General features: G+C 39.9%; 1 protein-coding gene across 2 annotated transcripts in view; it reads left to right on the top strand.

The window, feature by feature from the left end:
• The window catches only part of FNDC7 (fibronectin type III domain containing 7), a 54611-nt gene that overhangs the window by 8689 nt on the left and 27885 nt on the right, over positions 1 to 18037 (top strand). The window contains exons 1-3 of one of the 2 annotated variants that reach the window (XM_081487214.1): positions 6802 to 6935; positions 14805 to 15069; positions 15580 to 15598. In XM_081487214.1, coding sequence (XP_081343340.1) covers positions 15007 to 15069; positions 15580 to 15598 — 82 coding nt within the window. In that variant the 5' untranslated portion in view covers positions 6802 to 6935; positions 14805 to 15006. Of the gene's footprint in view, positions 1 to 6801; positions 6936 to 14804; positions 15070 to 15579; positions 15599 to 18037 lie in introns of those variants that run through there. The other variant, XM_081487215.1, reaches the window with a different exon arrangement.

Raw genomic sequence — 18037 nt, 5'->3', positions numbered from 1 at the left:
TTAGTTCCCTGACCAGGGATCAAACCTGAGCTACCTGAAAACGGGGGTGCAGAGTCTTAACCACAGAAATGTCAGGGAAGTCCCTCATTCTTTTATCTTTAATTTTCAACCCTTCTTGTGGCCTTTGGATGGCTGACTAACATTGATTTTCCTAGTATTATCCTATTAGTGCCCTGAGAATGTTTAAACAGGGCTTCCCTAATAGCTCAGTCAGTAAAGAATCTGTCTGCAGTGTAGAAGACCTGGGTTCGATCCCTGAGTTGGGAAGATCCCCTGGAGAAGGAAATCACAACCTACTCCAGTATTCTTGCCTGGAAAATCCTGGGGACAGAGGAGCCTGGCAGGCTACAGTCCATGGGGTCACAAGACTCAGACATGACTTAGCAACTAAACCACCACGATGATTAAACAGACTCCATATCCCTTAGGACCTAAACTCAAGCATTTACTGCTTTGCAGAATCCCATTTCAGACAATTGGTAAGCAAAGTAATTCAAAATTTTAAAATAAATTTATACAAAGCAACTGCCTTATATGATTCTTTCCCAATGAAACTGTTCAGCAATAACACTCATAATCTATTTGACTACAACTAAGAAGTTGACTTTAGCCAGAAATCAGTTGCTGCTGACATAAAATCATTGTATGTTTCTCCCTCTTCTCTGAACCTCCCAGCTCCTCTAATGTTCATGTCCACAGATTATATCATCTGCTCCCAGTTGTTCATGTCATCCATAGACCTCAAAAGAAAAGATATTCCCCGACAATTTTAATACTTGTTGGGAGTGGTAGGTTGTCTTGTTTTTTTTTAAACTTTATTTTTGGCTGTGCTGGGTCTTTGTTGCTATTCGGGCTTTCCTCTAGTTGTGTAGAGCGGGAGCTACTCTCTAGTTGCCACACATGGGCTTCTTATTATGGTAGCTTCTCTTGTTTCAGAGCATAGCCTCTAGGGTGCGTGGGCTTCAGGAGTTGCAGCACATGGGCTCAGTAGTTGTGGATCCCTAGCTCTAGAGCACAGGCTCAGTAGTTGTGGCACATGGGCTTTGTTACTCCAGGGCATGTGGGATCTTCCCAGACCAGGGATCGAATCTGTGTCTCCTGCATTGGCAGGTGGATTCTTTACCATTGAGCCACCAGGAAAGCCCTGGTATTTAGTCAGTAAGTTGTGTCTGACTCTTGCGACTATAACCCACCAGGCGCCTCTGTCCATGGATTTCCCAGACAAGAATACTGGAGTGGGTTGCCATTTCCTCCTCCAAGGGATCTTCCCAACCCATGGATTGAACCCATGTCTCCTGCTTGGTGAGTGTGTTCTCTACCACTGAGCCACGAGGGGAAGCCCCATGTCAATACTTAAGGCGTAACAAATGTCTCAATACCTCTTTCCTCACTACTGCCAGAATTCTTAGTGATTCCAGTACCCATCAAACAATTTTTCCAATTCTCAGGCCTTTCAATTTCTTTTTTTTTTTTTTTTTTTCTTTTTTTTTTAATAAATTTATTTATTTTAGTTGGGGGCTAATTACTTTACAATATTGTAATAGTTTTTGCCATACATTGACATGAATCAGCCATGGGTTTACATGTGTTCCCCTTCCCGGACCCCCCACCCACCTCCCTCCCCATCCCATCCTTCTGGATCATCCCATTGCCCCGACCCTGAGCCCTTGTCACATGCATCGAACATGGAATGGTGCTCTGTTTCACATATGACAATACACATGTCTCAATGCCATTCTCCCAGAACGTCCCACCCTCACCTTCTCCCGCAGAGTCCATAAAAATTGTTCCATGCATCTGTGTCTCTTATTCTGTCTCGCATATAGGGTTATCGTTACCATCTTTCAAATTCCATATATATGCATTAGTATACTGTATTGTTGTTTTTCTTTCTGGCTTACTTCACTCTGTATAATGGGCTCCAGTTTCATCCATCTCAGTAGAACCGATTCAAATGTATTTTTTTTAATGGCTGAGTAATATTCCATTGTGTATATGTACCACAGCTTCCTTATCCATTCGTCTGCTGATGGACATCTAGGTTGCTTCCATGTCCTGGCTATTGTAAACAGTGCTGCGATGAACATTGGGGTACACGCGTCTCTTTCAATTCTGGTTTCCTCGGTGTATATGCCCAGCAGTGGGATTGCTGGGTCATATGGCAGTTCTATTCCCAGTTTTTTAAGGAATCTCCACACTGTTCTCCATAGTGGCTGTACTAGTTTGCATTCCCACCAACAGTGTAAGAGGGTTCCCTTTTCTCCACACCCTCTCCAGCATTTATTGCTTGTAGACTTTTGGATAGCAGCCATTCTGACTGGTGTGAAATGATACCTCATTGTGGTTTTGATTTGCATTTCTCTAATAATGAGTGATGTTGAGCATCTTTTCATGTGTTTGTTAGCCATCTGTATGTCTTCTTTGGAGAAATGTCTGTTTAGTTCTTTGGCCCATTTTTTGATTGGGTCGTTTATTTTTCGGGAATTCAGCTGCAGAAGTTGCTTGTATATTTTTGAGATTAATTGTTTGTCTGTTGCTTCATTTGCTATTATTTTCTCCCATTCTGAAGGCTGTCTTTTCACCTTGTTTATAGTTTCCTTTGTTGTGCAAAAGCTTTTAATTTTAATTAGGTCCCATTTGTTTATTTTTGCTTTTATTTCCAATATTCTGGGAGGTGGGTCATGGAGGATCCTGCTGTGATTTATGTCGGAGAGTGTTTTGCCTATGTTTTCCTCTAGGAGTTTTATTGTTTCTGGTCTTACGTTTAGATCTTTAATCCATTTTGAGTTTATTTTTGTGTACGGTGTTAGGAAGTGTTCTAGTTTCATTCTTTTACAAGTGGTTGACCAGTTTTCCCAGCACCACTTGTTAAAGAGATTGTCTTTTCTCCATTGTATATTCTTGCCTCCTTTGTCGAAGATAAGGTGTCCATATGTGCGTGGGTTTATCTCTGGGCTTTCTATTTTGTTCCATTGATCTATATTTCTATCTTTGTGCCAATACCATACTGTCTTGATGACTGTGGCTTTGTAGTAGAGCCTGAAGTCAGGCAGGTTGATTCCTCCAGTTCCATTCTTCTTCCTCAAGATTGCTTTGGCTATTCGAGGTTTCTTATATTTCCATACAAATTGTGAGATGATTTGTTCTAGTTCTGTGAAAAATACCATTGGTAGCTTGATAGGGATTGCATTGAATCTGTAGATTGCTTTGGGTAGAATACTCATTTTCACTATATTAATTCTTCCAATCCATGAACACGGTATATTTCTCCATCTGTTTGTGTCCTCTTTGATTTCTTTCATCAGTGTTTTATAGTTTTCTATATATAAGTCTTTTGTTTCTTTAGGTAGATATATTCCTAAGTATTTTATTCTTTTTGATGCAATGGTGAATGGTATTGTTTCCTTAATTTCTCTTTCTGTTTTCTCATTATTGGAGTATAGGAATGCAAGGGATTTCTGTGTGTTAATTTTATATCCTGCAACTTTACTATATTCATTGATCAACTCTAGTAATTTTCTAGTAGAGTCTTTAGGGTTTTCTATGTAGAGGATCATGTCATCTGCAAACAGTGAGAGTTTTACTTCTTCTTTTCCTATCTGTATTCCTTTTATTTCTTTTTCAGCTCTGATTGCTGTGGCCAAAACTTCCAAAACTATGTTGAATAGTAGTGGTGAAAGTGGGCATCCTTGCCTTGTTCCTGACTTTAGGGGAAATGCTTTCAATTTTTCACCATTGAGGATAATGTTTGCTGTGGGTTTGTCATATATAGCTTTTATTATGTTGAGATATGTTCCTTCTATTCCTGCTTTCTGGAGGGTTTTAATCATAAATGGATGCTGAATTTTGTCAAAGGCTTTTTCTGCATCTATTGAGATAACCATATGGTTTTTTTCTTTCAATTTGTTAATGTGGTGTATTACATTGATTGATTTGCGGATGTTAAAAAAACCTTGCATTCCTGGGATAAAGCCCACTTGGTCATGATGTATGATCTTTTTAATATGATGTTGGATTCTGTTTGCTAGAATTTTATTAAGGATTTTTGCATCTATGTTCATCAGTGATATTGGCCTGTAGTTTTCCTTTTTTGTGACATCTTTGTCTGGTTTTGGAATTAGGGTGATGGTGGCATCATAGAATGAGTTTGGAAGTTTACCATCTTCTGCAATTTTCTGGAAGAGTTTGAGTAGGATAGGTGTTAGCTCTTCTCTAAATTTTTGGTAGAATTCCGCTGTGAAGCCGTCTGGTCCTGGGCTTTTGTTTGCTGGAAGATTTCTGATTACAGTTTCGATTTCCGTGCTTGTGATGGGTCTGTTAAGATCTTCTATTTCTTCCTGGTTCAGTTTTGGAAAGTTATACTTTTCTAAGAATTTGTCCATTTCTTCCAAGTTGTCCATTTTATTGGCATATAGCTGTTGGTAGTAGTCTCTTATGATCCTTTGTATTTCTGTGGAGTCTGTTGTGATCTCTCCATTTTCATTTCTAATTTTGTTGATCTGATTCTTCTCCCTTTGTTTCTTGATGAGTCTGGCTAATGGCTTATCAATTTTGTTTATCTTCTCGAAAAACCAGCTTTTAGTTTTGTTGATTTTTGCTATGGTCTCTTTTGTTTCTTTTGCATTTATTTCTGCCCTAATTTTTAAGATTTCTTTCCTTCTACTGACCCTGGGGTTTTTCATTTCTTCCTTCTCTAGTTGCTTTAGGTGTAGAGTTAGTTGATTTATTTGATTTTTTTCTTGTTTCTTGAGGTACGCCTGTATTGCTATGAACCTTCCCCTTAGTATTGCTTTTACAGTGTCCCATAGGTTTTGGGTTGTTGTGTTTTCATTTTCATTCGTTTCTATGCATAATTTTATTTCTTTTTTGATTTCTTCTGTGATTTGTTGGTTATTCAGAAGCGTGTTGTTTAGCCTCCATATGTTGGAACTTTTAATAGTTTTTTTCCTGTAATTGAGGTCTAATCTTACTGCATTGTGGTCAGAGAAGATGGCTGGGATGATTTCAATTGTTTTGAATTTACCAAGGCTAGATTTATGGCCCAGGATGTGATCTATCCTGGAGAAAGTTCCATGTGCACTTGAGAAAAAGGTAAAATTGATTGTTTTGGGGTGGAAACTCCTGTAAATATCAATTAAATCTAATTTGTCTATTGTATCATTTAAAGTTTGTGTTTCCTTGTTAATTTTCTGTTTAGTTGATCTATCCATATGCGTGAGTGGAGTATTAAAGTCTCCCACTATTATTGTGTTATTGTTAATTTCCCCTTTCATACTTGTTAGTATTTGCCTTATATATTGTGGTGCTCCTATGTTGGGTGCATATATATTTATGATTGTTACGTCTTCTTCTTGAATTGATCCTTTGATCTTTATGTAGTGTCCTTCTTTGTCCCTTTTCACATCCTTTATTTTAAAGTCTATTTTATCTGAAATGAGTATTGCGACTCCTGCTTTCTTTTGGTCTCCGTTTGCATGGAATATGTTTTTCCACCCTTTCACTTTCAGCCTGTGTGTGTCCCTAGTTTTGAGGTGGGTCTCTTGTAGACAGCATATATAGGGGTCTTGTTTTTGTATCCATTCAGCAACCCTTTGTCTTTTGGTTGGGGCATTCAACCCATTTACATTTAAGGTAATTATTGATAAGTATGATCCCGTTGCCATTTACTTTGTTGTTTTGAGTTCGTGTTGAAACATCCTTTCTGTGTTTCCTGTTTAGAGAAGATCCTTTAGCATTTGCTGGAGAGCTGGTTTGGTGGTGCTGAATTCCCTCAGCTCTTGCTTGTCTGTAAAGCTTTTGAATTCTCCTTCATATCTGAATGAGATCCTTGCTGGGTACAGTAATCTGGGTTGTAGATTATTCTCTTTCATTACTTTAAGTATGTCCTGCCATTCCCTTCTAGCCTGAAGGGTTTCTATTGAAAGATCAGCTGTTATCCTTATGGGGATCCCCTTGTGTGTTATTTGTTGTTTTTCCCTTGCTGCTTTTAATATTTGTTCTTTGTGTTTGATCTTTGTTAATTTGATTAATATGTGTCTTGGGGTGTTTCGCCTTGGGTTTATCCTGTTTGGAACTCTCTGGGTTTCTTGGACTTCTGTGACTATTTCTTTCCTCAATTTAGGGAAATTCTCAACTATTATCTCCTCGAGTATTTTTTCATGGCCTTTCCTTTTATCTTCTTCTTCTGGGACTCCTATGATTCGAATGTTGGGGCGTTTCATATTGTCCCAGAGGTCCCGGAGGTTTTCCTCATTTCTTTTGATTCTTTTTTCTTTTTTCCTCTCTGCTTCGTTTATTTCCATCATTCTATCTTCTACCTCACTTATCCTATCTTCTGCCTCCGTTATTCTACTGTTGGTTCCCTCCAGAGTGTCTTTTATCTCCTTTATTTCATTATTCATTCTATATTGATTCCTTTTTATTTCTTCTAAGTCCTTGATAAACATTTCTTGCATCTTCTCAATCTTTGTCTCCAGGCTATTTATCTGTAACTCCATTTTGCTTTCAAGATTTTGGATCATTTTTATTATCCTTATTCTAAATTCTTTTTCAGATAGATTCCCTATCTCCTCCTCTTTTGTTTGGTTTTGTGGGCATTTCTCATTTTCCTTTACTTGCTGAGTATTTCTCTGCCTTTTCATCTTGTTTAGATTGCTGTGTTAGGCGTGGCCCTTCTGTATTCTGGTAGTATGAAGTTCCTCTTTGTTGTGGAGGTTCCTCACTGCGGTTGGGGTTGGACAGGTGGCTTGTCAAGGTTTCCTGGTTGGGGGAGCTTGTGTCGGTGTTCTGGTGGGTGGAGCTGGATTTCTGCTCTCTAGAGTGTAATGGAGTGACCAGTATTAATTTTTGAGATGTCTATGGATTTGGTGTGCCACTGGGCAGCCTGTATATTGATGCTCAGGTCTATGTTCCTGCGTTGCTGGAGAATTTGCGTGGTATGTCTTGCTCTGGAACTTATTGTCTCTTGGGTGGAGCTTGGTTTCAGTGAATTTATGGAGGCTATTGGATGGTCTCTTATTAATTAATGTTTCCCCTGGCTTTCAGTCTTATTCTTGCAGTAGCCTCAAGACTTCTCCTTCCATACAGCCTCAATAATAAAACTTTTAGGTTAATGGTGAAAAGATTCTCCACAGTGAGGGATACCCAGAAAGGTTCACTGAGTTACATGGAGAGATGAGGTGGGGGGGGTGGGTTGAGGTGACCAGGAGGGGAAGAGGGGAATTCAAATGTGGAGAGAGCAATCTAGCCAGTAAGCACTTCCCTCTGTGCTTTCCACAGTTTGGAACACTCAGAGTGATTCACAGAGATACATAGAGAGGGGGGAGGAAGGTAACAGAGGTGAGCATGAGTAGCAAGGGAGGAATTAAGAGGGGAGAGAGAGATCTGGGCAGTATCCTGTTCCTGAAGTGTTCTCTGGTACCCAGAACACCCTCAGAGATTCACAGAATTGGGTTGAGAAGAGAAGGAGGAGGGTGGGAGATAGAGGTTCCCTGGGGGAGAAGAAAGAGCATCAATAGGGGGAGAGAGTGATCAGGCCAGTGATCACACTCCTGAGTAAAAATGGGTCCTAAAGATTGGGTTCTTAAATGTACAAAGTTGATATCAAATATGTAAAACAAAGATTAAAAATCTAGAGTAGAGGTTAGACTCTTATAAAACTTACAATCTAAAAAAAAAAAAAAGAAAAAAGGAAACAGTGTAAAAAGAAAAAAAACAGTAAAACAGTAAAAAAAAGAAACAGTAAAAAAATGTAGAACAGGAAAAAAACATTAAAAAAAAAGAAAACACAAAAGGTATAAGATATATGTATGTAGTTTGCTTCAAAAATAGGGTTTTTTTTTTTTTGCAAGTTAATAGTGGGTTATGAAAATGAAAGTTAAAGGTGTAATAGAGGACTTGAAGAAAAAGGAAAGAAGAGAAAAAAAAATTTTTTTAATTAAAAAAAAATTAAAAAAAAAAAAAAATAGTAAAAAATATATATATCCCGGACTTTCTCTGGAGCTGTTGTGAGCAGTGTGGGATCTGCTCAGTTTTAGATAGATCCTTATTCCTGCTTATACTTTTCAAGATCTATAGGTCCTTTTTAATGCAGTCGGTATTAACTACAGGGATCTTAATCTGTTGGCCTGTCCCTTCCAAAGCGCTTCCCTCTGTTTATTTGGCTTCTGTTTGGAGATCTCTTCAGTATCTAATTTCCGCCCTGCAACAAAGCGGTGGAGGTGATCTCTTTAGGTTCGCTTGTTCAATCGTGCTGTGGGGAGGAAGGAACACTGCAATTCTGGCGTGTGTGTGCTAAGCTCGCAGTGTCTCGGCCGCACTGGGTTCGCCCCCGCTCACGGCGTGTGTGCTTTCCCCGTCTACCCTGCTCAGGCTTCAGGTTACTCGGCCGGGGAACGGGCCCTGAGCTGCGTGCACTTCCCAGGTCTAAGCCGCTCAGGTTCAGGTTCCCGGTTACTCCACAAAGGCGCAGACTCGGTTTCGCCCGCGGCTTGTGCCGTTCCCGGTCGGAGCTGCCCAGGCGGCCAGGAGTTTGGCGAGGGCGCTGTCCCCTGTTGGGGCGGTGCGGCTTATCACCTCCCTGGTCCCCGCCTCGGTTTACGGGCGCGCCTGGCTCCGGTGTGCTTTGTGTCGGTTCTGGGGAGCTGGTCTCTGGCTGCGACCCTCCCGGCGGCTGTCGACCCTCCGGGATCTCAGGCAGTCTTTGCTTAGAAACTGGGAGCCTGTTTGCAGTTTGGTAGGGGGTGCCCTCTCTGGAGCCGAGTTTGCCCCTTTCCGGCTCTGGCGGGCCCCGCCTGCCCGCTGTGTCCCGCGGGGGATGGGGCGGTCCGCAGCCGGCTAGCTCTCCTCTGGTATCGCTCAGTCCTTTGTTCTGTGAGCGGGCCGGCAGTGCCTTAGAGTTGGGCTTTTCGCGGGATAGTTCTCTCTCTCTCGCTGTCCCACAGTTTAGGTTACTATCTCACGTTAGCTCCCTCAGATTGCCCTCGGGGCACTCGGGCCCGGTCCTTACCCTAGGCAATGCCGCCCGCTCCTCTCCGTTCAGCCCCCACTTGCTGGTGGCGGATGATGCGAGCGTCTGGGGTTCTTTGCTGGGAGTTACTTTAGGCACGTAATCTGTGGATTTTATTTATTTTTTCCTCCCAGTTATGTTGCCCTCCGAGATAAAAAATCCTCCCCCACACCCGCCGGTGAGAGGGTTTCCTGGTGCTTGGAAATTCCTCCTCTTTTACGACTCCCTCCCCGGGACGGGTCTCCGTCCCTAACTCTTTTGTCTCTCTTTTTATCTTTTATAATTTCTCCTACCTCTTTTGAAGATAATGCGCAGTTTTTGTGAAAGCCTGACGTCCTCAGCCAGCCTTCAGAAGTAGTTTTGTGAAGTTTGGTCAGCGTTCAGATGTTCTTTCGATAAATTTGTGGAGGAGAGAGTGGTCTCCCAGTCCTATTCCTCCGCCATCTTAGCCCCGCCTCCAGGCCTTTCAATTTCTTAATCACCTGACTTGCAGTGGTTTTTTTTTTTTTCTTCCACCTGAACTCAGCTGCCATTTCCCATGGTTAACATCTTAGAGCTGGACCATCACCAATAGCAAACTTCTCCATAGTTTCCATTTCAAACATCCCATTCTCTATTCATCTACTCCTCTATTTTCTGCTTACTTCCCTCGCATATCCTTTCCAACAATTCTTTAACTCCACTGGGTCCTCCTGTCTATTGTTCCTGCTGCCTTTTCATTCTCCACTGTGGTCCCTTCCACCTCCATGGTCACAAGGCAGCAAGTATCATTTTCTTGCCCACCCAGCCTAGTTTCCACAGTCCATTATTAAAAATCACGTCTTTGAAAACATTCTCAATTCCCTTGCTGCAGTCTCTCTCCATCATAGTTGCCTCATAATACCTGTGTGTGTGTGTGTTATTCACATCCAACTCTTTGCAACCCCATGAACTGTAGCCTGCCAGGCTCCTCTGTCCATGGAATTCTCCAGGCAAGAATACTGGAGCGGGTAGCCATTCCCTTCTCCACGGGATCTTCCCATCCCAGGGATTGAACCCTGGTCTCCTGCATTGCAGGCAGATTCTTTACCATCAGAGTCACCAGAGAAGCCCCCAATTAGGACTAGAAGTAATACCCTACTTAAATACAACTCTCAATCTTCTCTGTGCCTGCACATTACTGGAAAAATACACAACCATGCTGACTGGCATCTCTTTAAATTCGTGACCATGACCATGAATGAGTGGAGCTCTGGGCTTGTGTGAACCTGAGAGTGGTGCCTCAAACTTTTCTCCTTTCCTGCCTCTCTAGCCTCACCCTCATCCAACCCTGGTAGATGCCATAGTGCACCATTCACTTTGGTAAATCTCCCCTCCTGGAATCAGGCAAGGAGAAACTGTATTTGTTCATCTTCCAGTCTTTGGATGTGGTTGCCCCAGGGAAGAGTGTGTGATTTTGAGCAAGGCAACTCTAGGCTAAGGGCAAGCTTGAGAGAGGCTCAGCTACCAACACTTCCACAGCTAGCGGGTGTGAGTGCTCATCTTGCTCTGGCCAAGCCCTCCTGTTCCTCAGGCCCTTTGCCTTTCCTCCTCCCTCTGGCTGGCATGTTCTTTTCCTGTTTCCAAGGGACTTATTCTCTCTTCCCTGATGTCCATGCTCAAGCACATCATTGCTGGAGAAGTCCTCTCTGACTGTGTTATACAAACTAAACTCCACCCCTCCATATTCTCTCCTGTTACTCTGCTTTGTTTTTCTTCATAATGTTTAGCAATACCTGGCATTAAATAGTTCTAACATTAGCTGCTTCTTTTGGTCTTCCTCTTACTAGAGTCCTCCATGAGTGCAGAGCTCTGATTTGCTTCTGTTTATATCCCCGATGCCCCTAACAATGCCTGGTATGCAGTAGGTACTCTATGAAAGTGAAAGTGTTAGTCACTTGGTGTGTTGTGTCCCACTCTTTGCAACCCCTTGGACTGTACCTGCCAGGCTCCTTTGTCCATGGAATTCTCTAGGCAAGAATACTAGAGTGGGTTGCCATACCCCTTTCCAGGGGATCTTCCAGACCCAGGGATGGAACTGGGGTCTTCCCACATTGCAGGCAGATTCTTTACTACCTGAGCCATCAGGGAAGCCCCATAGAAACTTGTTAAATGCACAAGTGAAAATATCTTGAATTCATAGTAGTCAACTCATAGAAGATAGTGGTTTAGTGGAAGGATCTTAGAGTGTGGAGTTAGACTAATTTTTTTAAAACAACTTTAGTGAGATAAACTGACATACCATAAACTGCACATATTTATAATATAAACTCAATGTTTTGACATATGTACACACACATGAAACCATCACCATAATTGAGATAACATATATGTGCTTCATCCCCGGTTTTGTAATCCCTCTTGTAAATGGCAGGTGGTAATAGGGATGGATGAATTTAATGTTTTCATTAAGGACCTCCCACTATCTTTCTCGGTGTGGGGATATGCTCCAGTCCTTTTTTTCTTTCTTTCTTTGAATATAATTGGTATATAACATTGTCAAGTTTGAAGTATAAATCTGGGGTGTACAGTGTTGGTTTGATACATTTATATATTGAACTTTTGTAATCCCTCTTTTCTGCCCTTTGCCATCCCAGGCAACCATTGATTTGCTTTCAGCTTTCAGAGTACTTTGCATTTTCTAGAATTTTATATAATTGGATCAGTCTACATATATATTTTTTGGCTTCGCTTTTTTTCAGTCAGAATAATTATTTTGAGATTCATTCATGTTGTATGTATCAATAGTTCATTCATTTTTTTACTAAGTACTAGTCCATTTGTTTGTCATTCAGTTTGGTTGTTGGACTTGATGTGCTTACATTTTGGTGCTATTTTTAAAATACTGCTAGAAATATTTGTGTAAATTAAAAAATTTTTTTATTTGAGTATAGTTGGATTGTATGAATTTTACTGTACAGCCAAGTAAATCAGCTATATGTATACATATATCCCCTCTTTGTTGGATTTCCTTCCTATTTAGGTCACTACAGAGCAATGAGTATAGTTCCCTGAGCTATGCAGTAGGTACCATTAGTTACCTAATTTATACATAGTATCAATAGTATATATGTATTAATCCCAATCTCCCAACTCATCCCACCTCCTATTCCACCTTTCCCCCTTGATGTCTGTACATTCATTCGCTATGTGTGTGTCTCTATTTCTGTTTTGCAAATAAGAGCACCTATACCATTTTTCTAGATTCCACATATAAGCATTAATATGATATTTGTTTCTCTCTTTTTTACTTACTTCACTCTGTATGACAGTCTCTAGGTCCATCCACAACTCTACAAATGACCCAATTTTGTTCCTTTTTATGGCTGAGTAATATTCCATTGTATGTACGTTGTATGCAAGTTTTTATATGAACATGTACTTTTATTTCTCTTGGGTGAATAACTAGGAGTGAAATGACTGGGTCATATAATCAGTGTGTGTTTAACTTTTTAAGAAATAGTCAAGTTGTTTTGTGGTTGTGCCATTTTATGTTCCTACCAGGTATAAGATTTCCTTGCTAACATTTGGTATCATCAGTCTTTCTAATTTTAGATGTGCAGTAAGTATGCAGTGGTGTCTCATTGTGTTATAATTTACATTCTCCTAATGACTAATAATGTTAAGGATTTTTTTTTTCCCCTCACCATGCTGCTTGCAGAAACTTCCCTGACCAGGGATTGAACCCTAGCCATGGCAGTGAAAGCTGGAATCCTAACCACTAGGCCACTAGGGAACTCCCTAAGGACATTTTCTTGTGCTTATTTTTCATGTATATATCTTCTGTGAAATGTTTGTTCAAATCCTTTGCCTGTTTTTTACTGAGTTATTTTCTTATTACTGGGTTTTGGGAGTATATACATACACATACTCATACATACAGACATATATATTTTTTCTAAATTTTAATTAAAACATTTTTGGATGGCAGGCCTATGTAAAACATGTGATTTGCAAATATTTTCCCCCAGTCTATGGTTTGTGTTTTCATTCGTGGAATAGTGCAGAAATTCTTCATATTGTTGAAGTCCAATTTATCGAATGTTTGCAATGGATCATACTTTCAGTATTATATCAAAGAAATCTTTATCTAACCTAACGTCACAAAGATTTTCTTCTATTTTTTTTCCTAAAAGAAGTTTTACAGTTTTAGATGTTATATTTAGGACTATAATTCATTTTGAATTAATTTTTATATGGTGTGAGGTATGGAGTAATGTTTATGTTTTTAGCATATGGTTGTCCAATTTTTTCAGCATCATTTGTTTTTGGGTTTTGGGTTTTTGCTTTCGTTTCTTTTTTTTGGTTGCACAGCTCAGTTTGGGAATCTTAGTTCCCCGATCAGGGATTGAACTCATGTCCCCTGCAGTGGAAGTGTGGAACCCTAACCACTGGTGTGTGTGTGTGCTTGGTCACTCAGTCATGTCTGACTCTTTGCAACCCCACAAACTGGTGTCCACCAGACTTCTCTGTCCATGGGATTCTCTAGGCAAGAATACTGGAGTGTGAGTAGCCATTCTCTTCTCCAGGGGATCTTCCCAACCCAGGAATCAAACCCAAGTCTCCTGCTTTGCAGGCAGATTTTTTTACCATCTGAACCACCATGGAAGCCCCTGGACTGCCAGGGAATTCCCTCAGCATCATTTGTTGAAAAGACTCTTCCCCCATTAGATTGCCTTTACACCTTTTTGAAAATCAATTGTTACATATGTATTGGTATATTTTTGAACTCTAATCTGCTCTATTGATCTACTTCTCTATCTTGATACCAATCCTTATAATTAAGCTTGTCTTAATTACTATAGATTTATAATAAGTCTTGAAGTCAGAGAGGGTAAAATCAGTTCCTTTTACCCCATTTCGGTTAGAAGTGGAGTCAGACTGATGAGTTTTAATCCAAGCTCTACCATTTAATACTAGTATGATTTCATACAAGTCAGTTAACAATGTTTATTACTCATTTGCATCCTTGTTTATTGTTAAAATTAATATTATAGTGCTTGGATTAAATGCTAATTATTATTAAGGGCCTGAACTAGAAAGATGGCCCTGGATCTAAAAGGTACTAGAATGGCAGGGCAGTGCTGGGATGAATGAATTTAATGTGCTCATCAAGGACCTCCCACTGTCTTTCTCAGTGCAGGGACATGCTCCTGTCCTTTCTTTTTCTTTCTGCCTCTCTCTTTCTTTTTTAAAACATATAATTGATGTATAAGACTGTCAAGTTTGAGACACAAGTTTGAAGTGTACAAGTGTTAGTTTGATACATTTACATAGTGTATCATTACTGCAGTAGCATTATCTAACACCTCTGTCACATCACATAAGTTTTTTTGTGTGTGTTGGGAACACTTAAAATTTAGTCTCTTAGCAACTTTGAGGTTTATAAATATTATATCATTAACTATTAATATAATCACTATGTTGCATGTTAAATCCCCAGAATGTATTTTTCTACTAGTTTTTAGTTTGTACCCATAAACATCTCCCCAATCCCCCCAGCACCAGCCAACAGCAGAACTGATCACTTTGCATTGAAACAACAGAAAGAATAACAAATAAAGGTGACAAAGAAGAAATTAAAAGTGGTCAGAATCCCCAAGTTTAAAATAGTCTATGTCAATAGTCTATGTCACTATGTCAATAATTTCTATACAGCTTTGTTAAATTTTTATTTAGAAAAAAATTTTAATAGAAAAGGAGAGCATTCTACACCCAGGTTACAGTAGCCTTTTGGCCCGCTTGGCATGGCTTACTTCCACTCTCTTCTTTTTTTCAGCCTTTGCAATACCTGTACCTGCCAGTCTCCAAGTGCCCCTAGTTACAGGTCAGCTCCACACAGAAGGGGAGGAGCTACTTCCCAGGGTCTGTTTCCAGCATTGCAGCCCCACATCCCAGCAACCAAAAGTCCTGCCCACCTGGAGACCAAGGAAGACCTTGCCTACTTTGTTGTGAGCCATGTGAGTGCTCAGTCCAACAGGATGGCTGGTGCACTGGTGAAATTTTTATCTGTGGTTGGATTCAGCCTTATCTGCCTTAAAATGGTGAGTTCACCATTCTGACCTACCTGCAACTATTTAGGGGGAGAAAAAAGATATGTTCAATATATTTCTCTGTTTTTTGAAGGCTTTGGGGGTGGAGAGATAGAAATCAAAATACTTTGGGACCATACCAAGATAGTATATGTTTGTGTGTTTGAAATTTAATGCAATTTACTAGTGAAAGGAAACAAGAATATTATTATGTTTTAAGGACAAAGGTTTCTAAAAAATCTGTCAGCAGCTACTGAATTAGTCACTAGGCTGATTCAGGAAGAAAAATGAAATAGTAATATGATCTGCCTCCAGCATCTCAATTCTGTTTAGGATTGCTTTTTGGTAGATTTTAGTATTGGGAAATAGTTTGTGGGAATTGCTACTGTGTGTGGATTGGAAGATTGCTCCATTATGTATAAACATGTTGTTCTAAGTGTATTACTGCTCTAATTTAGGTTTTATATTTCCTCAAATGGTGTTTTTCTTTATGGTTCTAACTTTCTAAACTTTTCTTTTCAGGTTGCTTCAACAAAAACAGGTAACATTGCCTGAAATGCAAGTTTACCCTACCCATATTTCATTTTCATTTCCACTGTTAATTCTTGTACTACCCTAAAATAGAAAGGCTATACCAAGAAAAATATTCAATATTTTTTGAGTACTCACATTGTGAGTGTAACTGGTAAGACAAATACATCGACCAAACTTTAAAGATACATCCTCATAAGATATTTGTCTTGAGCTGTATAGTCATGCAGTCATAGATTTTTCTCAGACATAGTTACCCGTTAGTAAAATATTGCAATGACTATCATTCCAGTCAAAGAAACAAAACTTTAGTGAAGAGCCTAATTTATATAAGTTTTCTTATTTGTCTTCTAAGGGATTAGAGGAGAAAGCTAGAAACAGTTTTGATCAAAATTTCAAGATTCTATACTTTAATAAAAAAGATTTTATACCTCTAATATTGCATCCATAAAATATAGACCATGATAACCCAGAGCTAGAAAAAGTCTTTCTTTTAGAAGATTTTATAACCATTTTTCTTGAATAAATGACTGAAGGCAAGGATTATTTCTCTACAGGCTTCTCCTGGCTCATACATTCTAGAAATGTAAGTCCCTAGAATGGAAATTTATGTTTAGAGATTTAGATTATCTGAAAGAACCATATAATATCAATTATATCACAAATAAATTCTCTTAGCAATTCAGTACAAGTAAGAACAGTTTTTATTTGTTATTTTGTTCATTCCACAGAAAAGGAAATGTAAATAAAGCAATTAAAATACATGATAGTGATTTATGACTTAGCCATAAAAATCTGTGCTTATATAGGTTTTTAAAAATTTATTATGTCATGCTTTATTCTTACTTATTGTTAAGACACCTTCAGGGCCGACTAGGAAGCTGTGAGAAGAACTGTTTGGCCATATATGCGAAGTAATTTTTAAAATAATAAGTGGCCTTTAAATGGATGAAATCTAGCTCTGCTGTCTCTTAGAGGGTCCCAGAACACCCAGACACACTGAGCCCTCAAAATGGGCCCCTTTTCAATCCTACTATCCACACTATTTGAGAGAAGGAATGGGATAGACTGAGATACTGATGATGCTGTCAATTGATTCATCCTGTCTTTTCAACTGATGCAAAGTGTTTTATTGGTACTGCATAGGAAGTTTCATTTGGTGTGTGTGTATTTTGATTTTCTCTGGGCTCTTGGCATCAGCTGCTTCTCTGTGTCTGATCACTGGGACCAGCTGGGATAATTTAGATCTCTGAGTTGGTAGAATGCACAGATGCTGAGACTCAAAGGGTTTCACTTTTGGTTGATTGCAAATCTAGGGAATAAATTTTTCTCTTTCATCAATGCAGTAAATGGGCCAAATATAGAGCTAAGGAAGAGTGAAGAACCACTGCTAATTTATGGAGACTTACACATCCTACTCAATCTCATCTCTTTTAAAGGAAACATAGTACAGTGGTGTTGATCTTTTTACATTGCCATTACTGGTCAGAGGCTGCTCTAGACGCCATGTGTAAACAGGCATTCTGTCTTTCCAGCCTGTGCCTACCCCACACCCTCCAGAATCCCCCCTCCTCTGGTAGCAGCCCCACCTCCATGGCAGTACCATGAGGCCTGGCTTTTCCAAACCCCAAATTTGCTAGCCCTGATTCACACACACACACACACACACACACACACACACACACACTCTAACTCTTCCTACCTTTCAGTGTGCCCTTACATTCACTATTTCACTTAATCTTTACAATCTTAAGATGCAGATATTTTACATTTCAAAGTAAACTCAAAGATGTAGGAATTATTAGTATTCTGTATATTCAAGACAGAAAAAACTGAGACTAGAAGAGGTGAAATCACTTGTACGTGTTGATGCATGCATGCTCAGTTGCTTTAGTCGTGTCCGACTCTTTGTGACCCTATGGTCTGTAGCCCGCCAGGCTCCTCTGTCCGTGGGATTCTCCAGGTGAGAATACTGGAGTGGGTTGCCATGCTGTTCTCTAGTACACGTTCACAGACAGGAGCAAATGGCAGAGCCAAGGCTCAAACCTAGCATTCTGGAATCTAAATCCTTTTCTATTTTCTTGCCATGAAACTCTGTGTTTCATCCTGCTGATACTGGCCTCATGTACTACTCTGCTGGGCAACTGTGCCCCTCCCAGATTAATTCAATAGGACAAAGTTTGTGGAGTCCTCAGGCTCCTTGACCTTCCTGTGGGGAGATAGTCTGTGTCATGCCAGCCTTTCAGATGCCTTTCGAACGAACCACTCCATGAAGGCACTATCACAACAATGTCTAGTTTGGTTGTCAGTTGTCCAGGAAATCAGTCCATTGCAATGAGCAGGACTGGATAATAGGAGATAAGATGAATAATGGGGTCAAAGGAAGAAGCAGAGGTTGAGAGATACCACAAAGTCAGAGAAAAGAAGGCCAAGGACTAGCCAAGGACAA

Source organism: Giraffa tippelskirchi, chromosome 5 (assembly GCF_054371585.1).
Source record: "Giraffa tippelskirchi isolate mGirTip1 chromosome 5, T2T-mGirTip1v1.2.pri, whole genome shotgun sequence".
Taxonomy (NCBI): domain Eukaryota; kingdom Metazoa; phylum Chordata; class Mammalia; order Artiodactyla; family Giraffidae; genus Giraffa; species Giraffa tippelskirchi.
Note: the sequence above shows the minus strand (reverse complement) of the source record. Positions and strands in the feature narration are given on the sequence as shown.